This window comes from Vanacampus margaritifer, chromosome 10, assembly GCF_051991255.1.
Source record: "Vanacampus margaritifer isolate UIUO_Vmar chromosome 10, RoL_Vmar_1.0, whole genome shotgun sequence".
Taxonomy (NCBI): Eukaryota; Metazoa; Chordata; class Actinopteri; order Syngnathiformes; family Syngnathidae; genus Vanacampus; species Vanacampus margaritifer.
The window spans coordinates 4,259,600-4,274,954 of NC_135441.1; the positions used below are offsets into that span (position 1 = coordinate 4,259,600).

General features: G+C 37.7%; 1 protein-coding gene across 1 annotated transcript in view; it reads left to right on the plus strand.

Moving 5' to 3' along the window:
- The window catches only part of LOC144059497 (uncharacterized), a 47,272-nt gene extending 39,390 nt beyond the window's left edge, over positions 1–7,882 (plus strand). The window contains exon 6 of the mRNA XM_077578624.1: positions 7,767–7,882. Within this exon, the coding sequence (XP_077434750.1) occupies positions 7,767–7,778 (12 nt within the window). The 3' untranslated portion in view covers positions 7,779–7,882. The remainder of the gene's footprint in view (positions 1–7,766) is intronic.
- The last annotated feature ends 7,473 nt before the right edge of the window (positions 7,883–15,355 follow it).

The window sequence follows — 15,355 nt, forward strand, 5'->3', positions numbered from 1 at the left end:
GATAGTAAGGGCTACAAGTGCAGATTGAAATTGTTTACGTGGTAAGTCAGTTGTTGTTAGGTCACCTAGCAAACACAAGTTTGGAGATAAAGGTATCCTTACAGTCCAAGATAGCGGAAACAAATTCTAAGACTTTAGTCCAGAAATACATAACCGGAGTGCATAACCATAAAGCATAAAAATAAGTGTCTGTAGTGTTTTGTAAACACTGGACACAAATGTCGGCGTCTGAGAGTCCCATTTTTTTAATCATATATTGAGTAATGTATGTTCTACGAATAATTTTATATTGGATAAGTTGTAAATGTGTGTGTTTTGTCATTTTAAATACGCTTTCATAAACTTGAATCCAAAAGTCAGATTCCGGAGCTATAGACAAGTCTTTTTATAAGATGAATATGATATGATTTTACCTCTAATTACCACTTTCCCAGCTTCCCAGAGAAGAGATGGAGATAAGTCTGGAGAGTCATTATTTCCCAAAAGTCTGCCCACTCTCTTCTTATAATTTTGTCAAATGCTGCGTCATTTAGCAGTGAGATGTTAAAACGCCATGTCATGAATGCACACAATCACCAGAAGAAATTAATCACATTTTTTATAACTATTATCGTAACCTATACTTAGAAACTAACAAGCCTAACCCTGAGCATATTGAGGCTTTCCTCAGTAGCATAAACATACCTGAGTTAACTACTGAATATAAAGACATGTTAGATGCGCCACTTACTATCAACGAGTTGTACAGTGCTCTAGATAGTATGCCTAATGGCAAAGCACCTGGCCCAGATGGTTATCCGGCTATATTTTTAAGCACTTCTGGTTAATGCTTGCTCCACTATTCTTAAGAGTAGTAACAGAAATTAAAACTAAGGGTTACATACGCCCACACATGAATACAGCAGCAATTGAACTTTTATTAAAGCCAGAAAAAGACCCCACCCTTCCATCAAGTTACAGTCCGATTTCACTAATTAATACTGATATTAAAATTATCACTAAGGCTTTCACATCTAGACTAGAAACAGTAATCTCGACAATTATTCATAGCGACCAAACAGGCTTTATTAAAGATCGTCACTCTACTAATAATATTAGGAGACTCTTTAACCTTATTAGCATGTCACAGCGGCATGATAAAAAGGCAGTTATTATATCATTGGATGCAGAAAAAGCTTTCGACAAAGTTAACTGGTCCTTCCTCTTTGCTGTTTTAAATAAATTTGGCTTTGGGAAATCATTTATCCACTGGGTATCAGTATTATATGATTCTCCCAAAGCTACAGTTACTACTAACGGGATTATATCTCAGAGCTTTACTTTACAGAGAGGCACAAGACAGGGATGCCCACTATCCCCTTTATTATTTGCAATATTTATTGAGCCACTTGCATTAGCCATACGCCAGGAAAGAAGGATTCAAGGAATTCACTCTGGGGTAACAGAACATAAAATTAATCTATATGCCGATGACATCTTACTTTATTTAGAAAAGGCGGCTACTTCGCTAGGGGAAGTATTTAATTTAATAACTAAATTCTCACAGTTATCAGATTATTCTATTAACTGGACAAAATCAACACTTCTACCTATTACAGAAAATTCATGGAACCCTGCAAGCCAGGACCCACACTACTCATTTCCTATAGGTAATTTAAAATACTTAGGCATAAAAATCTCACCTAAATTAACTGATTTAATTCATTTAAACTTTTCTCCACTTCTGGATAACATTTATAGTGACTTGGAGCGCTGGAATAATCTTCCTATTTCTCTAATAGGACGAATAGCCACCATTAAAATGAAAGTTTTACCTAAAATAAACTATTTTTTCTCAATGATTCCATTTAAACCTACGGCTAAATGGTTCCAGTTGTTGGACTCAGCCGTAACAAAATTTTACTGGAATAAAAAAAAAGCAAAGATTAGTCTATCTACTCTTCAGAAAAGCAAATCCAAAGGTGGTCTAGAGGCACCAAATTTTATGTACTACTATATAGCTAACCAGCTACAATATATCGTTCTATGGGCACAACCCAACAGAGACACTAACTGTTGGTTGGAACTAGAACAGAAGGATTGTAATAACCTCAGACTTCGAGATTTACTCTTTATTACAACATCAATTAAGCGCCATAATTGTTTTAAAAACCCAATGATTTCCGCCACCGTGACTGCCTGGTGGAAGGCACTAGAATTGACAAAAGCCCAAGTGGAGCCCTGTGGACTTTCTCCCCTATGGCATAACCCCGACTTTCAACTTAACAACCAACCGTTTCATTTAGCTGTGTGGGAGCAGAAAGGAATTACACATCTCCACCATCTCTTCTCAGATAATATGTTTATATCATATACATCCTTGCTCCAAAAATACAATATAGAAAACGGAAATTTTTTACATTATCTACAAGTTAAAAATATGATAAAGAAAAAAATTCCAACACTTCGGGGTACGCTCCAACCGCCTGTTTTAGCTAAAGATATTAACAAGCTTTCTCCGACAACAACAAAAAAACTTTCAAAAATATATAAGTTACTTTCATATACTGATAAAATGTCTTTACCCATCTCGAAATGGGAGACAGACTTGTCTATAGCACCGGAACCTGACTTTTGGATTCAAGTTTGTGAAAACGCATTTAAAATGACAAAACACACAAATTTACAACTTATCCAATATAAAATTATTCACAGAACATACATTACTCAATATATGATGAAGAAAATGGGACTCTCAGACTCCGACATTTGTCTCCAATGCTTACAAAACACTACAGACACTTATGTTCATGCTTTATGGTTATGTACTCCGGTTATGTATTTCTGGACTAAAGTCTTAGAAAAACTTTCCGCTATTTTGGACTGTAGGATACCTTTATCTCCAAACTTGTGTTTGCTAGGTGACCTAACAACAACTGACTTACCACATAAACAATTTCAATCTACACTTGTAGCCCTTACTATCGCTAAAAAAACAATTCTTGTTAACTGGAAAAATAAACAAACTCTGAATATCGACCAATGGTCTAACCTCCTCATAAATCACATTTTAATGGAAAAAATATCTGCCTCAAATAAAAACCAAATATCAAAATTTATAGAAACATGGTCTACGTATATAGAATATTTTAACCTAATTCCGGTTACTTAATTCTGTCTGTTAGCGAGAGCCACTACATCGTGATAACTTACATTGATGTTTCTGCATCTGGCAATTTATTATTATATTATATTATTAGTATGGGATTTTTTTTTAATGGGCTTTAGGTGAACTGATGAATACACACACGCTCGCTCGCACGCACGCACACACACACACACACACGCACATACACATACTCACCCACATACAAAAAAAAGGATATATATATATATATATATATATATATATATATATATATATATATGTGTGTATATGTGTATATATATATGTATATGTATTTAAAAAAAAACAAACATTTATTACATTTTTTTAATTGATTTGTTGGATTTTTTTAAAAAAAAAAAAAGGAGAGCAATGATGATGTCAAATCGAATGAACAATACTGAGCTCTCCTGTAAAAAAAAAAAAGAAAAAAAAAAAAAAAAAAAAAAACGCCATGTCAGGGGTGGTTTAAAGGTATAATCAACTTGTGCATGGTCGCTAATAATAAAAGGATGTATTTTTTTAATCATTTTATCAGCAATAGAATTATTTGTAAGAAAAAAAATCTATTCTTGAAAATGACTGGTGCACGACAGAAAAGAAGGTAGCTGTCGACGAGGCCAAAATCATCCATATATTCCCCTATTACTTTAGTAGATTGTAATCGCCTTATACATGTTGTATTATTAGAATGATCTATTAATGGATTTAAGAATGTGTTAAAGTCCCCTACAATAATAATAGTAGAGTTTGCTGCTAAATCAAACATCTGAGAGAAAAATTCATGGAAAAAGGCCGGATCATCATTATTAGGGGCATATAAATTACCAAATGTATATATTTTATTACCTGAATAATAATGTATCGGCCCTCTGGGTCTGTTACTGTATTATTTAGATTAAAGAATAAATTCTTAAATATGAGTATACAGACTCCTCTTTGCTATAAGGGGCAGAGAACACTTGACTAAAATTCTTATCAATAGGTAATTTTTCTTCAGATTTTTGTAGGTGGGTTTCTTGAAGTAGACACATATCTGCTTTTAATTTTAAGAGATGGTCTAATTTTTTTTATTGTTTTTGCCTGTGAGCGAGCGCCACCAACATTCAAGGAAACCAGAACTAATTTATGCATACAAACAATATAGACTCAGTCCTGTGTATATATCTGTATAGGCTATTTGTTAATATTGGCATGTTATAGGATAGAATCAAAGTGGTTAGGTGGTTTATGTAATTTGAATAAAATATGAGGTAACATGTAAGTAAATATAACTGTGAAAAAACGGGGAGGTGAAAGTGAAGTAAATTAGCGGAGGATTAAACATATAACAATACACCAGTAACTGGTAACCTAAGCGAGATTTTTTGTTTAAATATATTTTAGATATAGTTATGTATTAATATTATATTTGTAATATAGCCTAAACATAATGAGTATTCATATTTTAGGTTTTATAACCACATATACAGTATATACAGTATAATAATAATTATGGGTAATAATCAAACAAAGTTTAGTTCCACCAATGCCAATTAGAACAGCCAGGGAGTGGAGTTGGGGTTCCGGAATAGTTGGCCATCGATGTATCGATGATCTCTCTCGGGAATTAGTCATTCATCCCGAAAGAGGTCTCTTTAAGCTCCCGTCCTTCACTTTTAACACATTCTTTCTGTTTAAAATGCTCATACTTAGCGATAATAGGACGGGGTTTGTTGCCCCTACGGGCTCCAAGCCGATGTACCCAGTGAAAAGAGATATTATTTACCGTCTCCTGAGGAATTTTTAACGACGTAGTGATACCTTTTTTTTTTTATCTCGGCCTCTGGATTGTCAGAGGTATTCTCGGATATGCCTGAGAATATAAAATTTTCCCGCATGCTATGGGATTGGACATTTAAAACCGTTTCTTTTAGCGTTTTATTCTCCTTTTTAATGGTTTCCAACTCGGCTGAAACAGCCGCGAGAGAAGAGCGTAACTCGGCATTATCGCGTTGGAGGTCACTTACCTGTTGGCCGATGAATTCCAAACTCACCCTTAATTCTTTGACGTCCTTGCTGATTAGGGAAAGGACATCTATTTTTTTTATTTATGGAGTCCAGCATACTGACCGAAACGTCCGTAGTAGCTAGATCGTCCGTGTTTGTCGCTGAGTCATTTTTCTCTTCTTGGAAGGTTTCTCAAAGGAAGGATCCTCCATCGCACAGCTGTAAAAGTATCTGTCGATGAAACATTTAAGGTCCTCCACGCTGGGTGGTATTCCAAATCTGGATGAAAGAGAAAAGCCAGGTTATATGATGGTTAAATTCGGATTTGGTTTAGCATAATAGAGCTAGTTCTATTTTAGCAGCAGGGCGCCCCATGTTGGATATCCCCAGTCTTGCTGTAGCATCTCGCGATATACCGTGGCTAAATTACTAATATCACCACAAATGTCAACTTTTCAAGTGGGATTTAATTAAAGTCAAATATAAAGTCACAACTTTTACTCGAAACAACTTTGCCAATTCACATATGTCCCTTGAGTAATGCACCCGCCCGCGCAGAGCGCAAATTGGACTTTTGATGAAGTAGAGGTCGGATATGTGACCTGTCTGTTCAGACTACGGTTGCATTGCAAAAATTCGGTGGGGGAGCCGTGGATCAGTGGTCGTCTCCCAACCCAGAGGTTTTGGGTTCGATCCCATGCCATTGTGACCACGTCAAAGTACACTTGAGCAGGATACTGAACCCTCAGTTGCTCCTGATGCTGCGTCATCAGTAGGTAAATGCGTAGTCAAATGTAAAGCGCTTTGAGGGTCTTGTAAATGGAAAAAAGCGCTAAATAAAATGAAGTACCATTTACACATGAAAGTGACCCAGATCGGATATGAAAAAAAAAAAAAATCAGAATTGAGCCGTTCAGACTGACATAAAAAATACATGTCGCATTTGGGCAAAAAATCCGATCTGGGTCGCATTTGCCTGCAGTGTGAACGTAGCCTTATACAACTAATGTACAACATTTCAGCATTTCGAGAAAGTAGTCCACCGCCGAGTGCTACCACTTATTTCTTGGTATGACTGCCACGTTGCGACACTTTTTTTTCTTTTCTTTTCTTTTTTATCTCCTGGAGCAACTTTAATTTTTCTTTGAGGTACATGTCCCTCAAGTGCTTCCACTTTTCCAGTGGCAATCCGGTGGTTGTACTAAATACTTTGGCTAATACTAAACAGTATTGCTACCTACTGTTCAAACCTCAGTGGCTGTAAACATGTAGATACAACGTAGTACATGAACGTAGCATAGGAGTCAAACACGCTCAGGAACAGTTAGCATACAGAATTTCTCCTTGTTCTTTCAATTCACATTTAAGGTTTAATTTTCAAAGATTCAATAAATTTTCCTCTCCTCTCAATTCAACGATACAAATATCCAAGGACTTTTTTTTCTTTTCTTAATACTAACACACATTTCCTAACTAAAATTCCTGAGGTCCCAGGTTAACAAGTCTCAAGACTTGTGAATATAACAAAATTAAATAAATATGATAAAGAGATAACCCAGATAGCAAAATCTAATTGAAAATCAATAGGCCAATATTAAAAGTAGACTTTTTTTTCCACGAACATGGCATGTCCTTTTGACAAATGATATCGTTGATGAAGGTGCACTCTAAAAAGAAAATTGTTGAACCAAATTAAGACTACAAATTGAAATGTTGGCCAATTTAACGAAATTGGTAAAACATGATTGAATTGATTTAAGTTAGCACATTAAGTTTAATTATTTATGAGTTTATTAAACTTAATATATTCACTTTGGATTCATAATAATCTATTCATTTTGGATACATTTTTGATTACCTTAATTTAAGTAAATATATTAATTTTAATGACTCATAATTAATTAACCTTAGTATATTCACTTTGGATTAACTTAATTAAATTGTGTGTTACCAATTGAAGCATTTTTTTTAAGTTGGTCAACAATTCAATTTGTAATCTTAAATTGGTTCAACAATTCTCTTTTTAGAGTGTACAGGCAGCATTACTGCGCAGGGAATTAAATATTTGCCATGAGATGGTTATCAAGCCGTGCATAGATGTTCTGGCATTTCCGGACAGTTATCTTTTTCAACGGTACAGTTTCACATTACAGTCCATCATCTACATACACAACTTATTCCGTCCTTACATTTGCAACATTGCCAACTGTAGTCATGCGCACACATCACCGCATATATTGCGTGTTGCGCTCCGTTTTTGCCTCTATACCCGTTTGATTAATGTTTTTATATTTCATCTTATTTTTTATATAGTTCATCTTAAGTCAAGTGCGCTTCTCCCCAGCAGGATTGCACATAAATAAAATGAATTAATGAGCTACCATTAAACAGGTTTCCCTTGTAATATTATTGTGATTGCAAAGGACTACGTTCAAATTTATGCATTGGCCCGACCAGCTAAAGTTCTCCCAAGCTGCCTTCATCTATGGGGAGCTGCTGCGGTGTTGGACTTTTTTTTCTAAAGACATTCACCATATGATTAAGATTTCCAGTTGAGAGGGGTAAAAAACATGGCTTGTCAATCAGCTGAGAGCATAGTTTTTCATGAAGTTTTGTTATTTACTTATTTCAGATGTTTCGTTGAAATCAACCCCAGCAGTGGCACGAAAACAGTGAAGCTGAAGAACACCTTCCATCCTCATGTCTCCTCGATGCTGAGGTGGTCGAAAGACTATGAATGGCTTTCTGCTTAGGATCCAAAAGTGTTTGAAGACTGTTCTGCGTTGTTTGATCATATTCTTTTATTATTTAAAAGTAATGTTTTATTTTAAGAGCTGCAGAACAAACTGTACATGCATCTTTTGCACATTTGTTCAAAAAAAGAATGCTTTAAGTTTTAATGAAAGTATTTTGTAGAGCACTGACAATGTGTTATCAGTTTCATTCACAATCTGCATAATTTTACAACAGTATCCTGTATTATTAATTAATTAATAGAAGAAACAATTGTAAACTAGATTACAGTGATTTGCTGTTTTTCTAATATATATATATATATATATATATATATATATATACACACATACACACATACACAGTTAGTAAGTGTAATTTATATACAGTAAAAAAAATAATACAGTAATATACTGTAATAGATTTTTACAGTAATAAAAGAAGATTTCACAAGAATTAGCTGGCAACTTTTTAGGCACGGTGTGCTGTTATTCTAGTTGGTTTTGTTATTGTCGGGCATAAAGACAGACTGTACATTGTATCAATGAAATCGGCAGTGGCTTTTTGCTTTGCTGAATTTAGCAAATCAATGTTAAAGTCACCACAGATTAATTGACTTTTTTGGTTGACGAGGGAAAATAATTTGCTCATCCATTCATTAAATTGGACTATACTTGAGCTAGGAGCCGTATATACACAACTTACAACATCTTTCTACCATTTAGTGTAGTCACCTCCCGCGCATAGGAGTGCGGCCTGATCTTAATGCCGGTAATTACCACCTCATTTATTCGGGTGTATTACTCTAAGTCGTCAACCTGTTGTTCGAGTTCCACAATTCGCTGCGCCTTTTTCGTGTTTTGCTCACGCAGTTGCTTCACCTCTTTCAATAAATTCAAGAGCTGTGATTTCTACTTCAATCTATATCCATCCATTTTCTGAACCGCTTATTCCTCACAAGGGGTGAATGACAGATGGTGACATTAAAATGCCTTTTTATTTGTTTAGACATTTATTAAGTTTGGAATTGTAAGAAAAGTGCCTTTTCCACTAAAAACAAGTGTGTGGACCACAACTGCTACTCTATGACTATGTTTACAGAGCTACTCCCGTTTACATTTGTGCTCAATTAGAAGACACTGTTCGATTGCGACACACGGGCAATGTCATTACGTAAATAGACATCATTTACGCTTCTACGTTCAATAAAAGACATTCATGTCACTCACCACGCTAAATAAAGTAGTCAGTTTCCTCCTCGCTCCAGAAGTGTGGTTCTTTGCTGCCTTGTCATGCTTGTTTACAACGGCTTGAGTATTTCCGGTGCACACGCCAGATGTACGGACTTATGTACTCGTATACAGTACAGGCCAAAAGTTTGGACACACCTTCTCCTTATATACTATATACATTGTATATTCTCACTGAAGGCATCAAAACTATGATGACAACTATGACAACTAATAAACACATTTGGAGTTATGTAATTAACAAAAAAATAAATAATAAAATAAATACATAATTGAATAGCCATATTCTTGGCATTCTCTCGATGAGCTTCAAAAGGTAGTCACCTGAAAGAGTTTTACAAGTTCCCAGACGTAAGAATGCCTAAAGTATGCAAAAAAGTAACCAGAGCAAAAGATGGCTATTTTGAAGAATCTACAATATAAAACATGTTTTCAGTTATTTCACCTTTTTTTTGTGTTAAATACATAACTTGACATCAGTTCATACATAGTTTTGATGCCTTCAGTGAGAATCTCCAAAGTAACCAGTCATGAGAATAAAGTAAAAGCATTGAATAAAAAAGTGTGTCCAAATTTTTTTGCCTGTACTGTATGTGTGACACAAACTGTGGCATTTCCGCCATAGAGACACAAAATACTGAGAAAACGCCGCAAAGTAATCAATATACTCAAGAGAAGCTCCATTAGCGAGTGGGATGGAGCTGCGCATACATGTCGTTACTACAAAGACCAAGATTCCTTACAAATTCAAATATGCAAAGAAGAAGAAAATAAGACGAAAAAGAAAATAGAGAGCATGCGCACAGCAAAAAACAATGCGCCATTCATTCGATTTCAAATTCCAAATGCATTTATGTGAGCAATAATTCAGGTTATGAAAGGGGTAACCCAGGGGTTTTATTTGGGTTTTTAAAAACATGAACATACGTATATTCTGTCCTAACTGAGCAGACTGAATTTGGCAGATAGTGAACAGTCCCTCAAAAAGAGTCCACTGTTGCTGGTTTCAAGCCGTTTATTGCACTCCAGCTGAGGTTAACTGTAATACTAAACACACAAAACAAAGAGAATGATACATAGTTCACACTTAACCCATTAAGGCTGGGAGCGCATGACCGCGTTTCTACTGTTAGAGCCGGGAGCGCTCCAGCGCTCTTCCCCCTTTATCAAAGCCGGGAGACGTCATTTTGTTTTGTTTTGACCAATTTTTGGTCTCTTAGCCGATTAAATACATCAGAATATACACGTGAGGGTGACATGGCTTGGGTAGCATGTCCTGGAATTTTATGGCTGAAGCAGATTCGCGGGATTTATTAAATAAATGATGCGATTGACCACGGCACAGGAGGAATTTGAATCAGTGTAACCAGTCAACAGTGACATACTGTTAAGAAATATGTTTGTAGACAATGATGATGTTGAAAATTTCAACGGCTTTGCAACGGGATGGACAACGAATAATTACTATTTGATCTCCGAGGTTATTACAACTGCGCTCCAGTGTTGAAGGCAAATATAACCGCAGATGTGACGCAGTTGTTTGTCAATTTAAAAATAAATATATATATTTATTGTAACAAATACTGCCAGTCACCCTCAATATTTTTTTTTGTTCTCCCTTCCTCAAACATTTCACTCTTGGAAATATGTGCAAGGTGAAACCTGGAGGGTTGAGGTGAGAGATTGTCATGCCCAAGAACACAACGACACATGACTCTGACAGAGCGGAATTCGAACCGCTGACCCTTAAGTTACTGCACAACCTGCTCTACTTCCTGAACCATGGTCACCACAATTAATTAATCCAAATTAACAGACTATTTTTTTTACTACAATCATATATAGCTGCCAATCAGTAAAATACCTTGCATGTCTTTATTCAAAAATCTGATACAAAAATACACTGAAAAAAACTATTTCATTAGGTGGTTGCACAGAATAAAATCATCTGGATCTAGAAACATATTTTAAGTACTGTGGATGTATAATTTACTTTAAAAATGTATCTAGACGCAGATTATTTTATTTTGTGCTACCACTCAATGATATAAAATCAATTACCATTTTGTTAATGCTACTTTCACTACAAAAGCGACCTTCTCCACATAACCACTACGGTCCTTATCCGTAGATCCCCCTCTTCTATCCTCCTGACTCTGGCCTCTGTCATCCATGCACATTCTCATTTAGAGAAGAGTTCAACTCTGCAGGGATTGGAAGACACCATTTAGGAAGGAAAAATGCAGTTTTTCCCCTCCCTGACAAAAATGAAAAGGCTTTCTTTGTGTGTAAATATAGAAATAGGGCAGTGTAGTGCTCATGTCCTCTGAGACACTTTAATTATGAATAGAAAATGAGGGAAAAAGAACACAGGATATTTTTTTCCCTGTGTTCCTCTCATTGTTACAATGACATTAGTACATTACAAATGGAAATTAAAGCCCTCCTTTGCAATATGTAGGGTGGCACTGTAAAGTTCTGATGGGTACTTTCACCGGTTCTTTTATCTTTAAATGATTGTAAAATTATACTAAACAGTAACGACCAGAAGACTTGAACTATTTAATAGATGCTAGAAAGATCAAGTCTACAGCTGTGGAGATTTTTCTGCTTGATGTGAAAGAAGGTCTAATCTGTCCAAAATGGTTTCTACTCTTATACTGTCTTGACCGCCAACCCACACGGGGGGCGGCTCAGTCTAGCGGCTAGCCCAGACATGGGCAAACCCCAGCCCGCGGGCCAAATACGGCCCGTTTGCGTTGCGATGCGTTTCAATCCGGCCCGCCGAACTTATCCAATAAGGCTAGAAAAAAATTCAATTTTTTTTTTTTTTTTTGGTTCAGCTCAGTGGCCGAGTGGTTAGAGTGTCCGCCCTGAGACTGGGAGGTCGTGGGTTCAATTCCCGGCCGGGTCATACCAAAGACTATAAAAATGGGACCAATTGCCACTCTGCTTGACACTCAGCATTAAGGGTTGGAATTGGGAGGTTAGATCACCACATGATTCCCGAGCGCGGCGCTGTTGCTGCATTGGATGTACGCGCTTTGTCAGCAGCGGCTATCATGCAGCCGCATGTGTCACACGTACTGTGGGCCCGGGTTAAAAATGGGTGGGCCAATGGAAAAAAATTCTTTAACTTTACGCCTTGAATTGAAATCTATTAATAATAGATGCAGTCACCAGGTTTGACAGATCACAGTGTATGTGCTATTATAATCTATTTACATTTCTCCTCCCACTTTGCCAAATAGTGTGTAAATGCCGCATCTTGCATATTCAGAGGCAAACGTACTACCTGGATTAGGGCTATTTTATAATAATCATAATAATAATAATAATACATTTCATTTAAAAACAGCACCTTTCAGAACACCCAAGGTCACTTTACAAAGCATAAAAACACAGCAAAAGTTGAGCTAAAACAATAAAAATGAAGCTATTGGAAAAGCTGTTTTAAATAAGTGGATTTTGCACATTTGAAAAACGCAATCCTTAGTGCACACTATAAGTAAATTGGGTTGTACATTCATCTGTGTGTTTTTACTGTGCTATGAGGTCCAAATGCTCCTGGTCCGGCCCGTCTGTCAAAATTTCAAACCCATTGTGGCCCGCAAGTCAAAAAGTTTGCCCACCCCTGGGCTAACCCATGTGACAAAGTGTAACCTGACGGTCTTAGCTGGTTTCAACTATATAAGTGTGCCACAGTGCAGATAGATAGGAAGATGCCAAGCCAGGACAGGTCACAGCAACACAACTGACTAGCTCAAGTCAACTATCTTATCATTAAGAGACCTAATTAAACAGCACACATACCACGTATTTCAAACCGAGTACAAGTACAAATACACACTTTTGAGTATTCGCTGATATGAGTAGCAATACTTCATAATGTGATTACATCTTGGAATTTTGATTAAATGTTGTTCACACACATTTCGCTAAAATGCAGTCTGCAACAAAAGGCATTTCAGTTGTTTGTCAGTCTTAGTGAAATATTAGTGGACACTATGTTTACGGTTTACATACATTAAGAGATGAAGAGATGGAGCTCGAAACATGGTGCTATCTGAATGGCTTGTCGCTGATTTGTGATGGAATTGGAGCTGGCTTGGCCAGAGCTGAGTAGTGCAGGGCAGAGTGGGTGACTGGGCTTGCGAAACTGGATGCTTTCTGGACGTAACCACAGTGGCTGGCTGAGCGGAGTTCATCATCCGTTTTGCAGATCATAATTTGCTTTCGTTTAAAAGTGTTATCATGATCATCCATCTACTTAAAGTTTCAACACACGGCTCACATGTTTCCTACATGATGAGGTGGTATCATTGCATTGTATTGGAGCATTTTTATGAGTTTGGCACATACATCTATAGGTATTGGTTGCTGCATCCCTAGTAATGAAAATTAGTATGTCTGTTGGAAAAATAACGAAGTGTAGCCATGTTGTGGTGACTATGTTTGCAGTCAGCAAGACCACCTGCTGAGAGTGAAGATTCACATGCAGCAGATACAGGGTAAATCATGTCTTTAGTTGCAGTTTAGTTTGAAGTCATTGCATGTAATGTCACTAGGGGATCTCATTTATGTCCTCTGCTGGATATTTTTTGTAGGAGATTACACCTCAGCAGGTTTAAATAGAAGAGGCTTTCTTTTTGTTTACAAGAATATAAAGAATAAAAAAAGAAAAGGCTTGAAAATACATAGAGTAATACGACAGATTATTATGTTGCAAGAAATGGCAAACAATCTCTATATACTGTGTGTGGTACGCTTCAATCATGACTACAGTATTGTGTGAAGGATATGTTTGCTTGTCACTCAATCCAAGGTATTATGGCTGCTAGGTATACAAAATAAATGGTCTAAAGATGCTGAATGAAGAGTAAGTGGCAGAATTGGACTCTGAATCAGATTGCTCATGATTTTCCCCCATACAAGTTTAATAAAATGTTGTTGTACAGATTACATTTCCAATTGGATTAACATTAAATGTTATTTATCTGTTGATTGTCTTTTCTTTTATGGCCGAAAATTTGACATCATCAAAACGTTTTTGAAAATAGGGCTAAAAGCAGTTATTATTAACCATTGGGGTTGGGCCGCGAGTGCCATCTAGTGGGCCGCAAAGTATTTCAGTTCTGTAACTGGGTTGCAACTGCCGCAGGCAGCTTTCAATTGAGGGTTGGTACACATGTAGCAGGGTATTTTTAAAACCGAATATTTCCCCTCCTGCCCGTGTAGAAAAAAAAAATCTGTCTACACTGCTCTCTAACCTTGCTAACAAGCTGAATTTTTGCGGTATTTGTTCACAAATACTACGAGAATCCATCTTGTACTGCGGGAGGCGCTCCATGCATTTTTCCATCCATCCATCCGTCATCTACCGCTTATCCGGGGTCGGGTCGCAGGGGGCAGCAGCTTTAGCAGGGAAGCCCAGACTTCCCTCTCCCCAGCCACTTCAGCCAACTCCTCCGAAGGGATCCCAAGGCGTTCCCAGGCCAGCTGACAGACATAGTCTATCCAGCGTGTCCTGGGTCGTCCCCCGGGCCTCCCACCGGTGAGACATGCCCGAAACACCTCCCCAGGGAGGCGTCTAGGAGGCATCCGGACCAGATGCCCGAGCCACCTCAACTGGTTCCTCTCAACGCGGAGGAGCAGCGGCTCGACACTGAGTCCCTCCCAGATGACCGAGCTTCTCACTCTATCTCTAAGGGAGAGCCTGCAGAGGAAACGAAAATTTCGGCCACTTGTATCCGGGATCTTGTTCTTTCGGTCACGACCCACAGCTCGTGACCATAGGTGAGGGCAGAAACGTAGATCGACCGGTAAATCGAGAGCTTTGTCTTTCGGCTCAGCTCCTTCTTTACCACAACGGACCGATACAGAGTCCGCATCACTGCTGATGCTGCACCAACCCTCACTCGTGAACAAGACCCCAAGATACTTGAACCTCCTCCACTTGGGGCAGGATCTAAACCCCGACCCGGAGAGGGCACTCCACCCTTTTCCGACTGAGGACCATGGTCTCGGATTTGGAGGTGCTGATTTTCAGCCCAACCGCTTCACACTCATGCCGTGAACCGCTCCAATGAGAGTTGGAAATCATGGCTTGAAGAAGCCAACAGCACCACATCATCTGCAAAAAGCAGAGATGCAATGTTGAGGCCACCAAACCGGACCCCCTCAACGCCTCGGCTGCGCCTAGAAATTCTGGCCATAAAAGTTATGAACAGAATCGGTG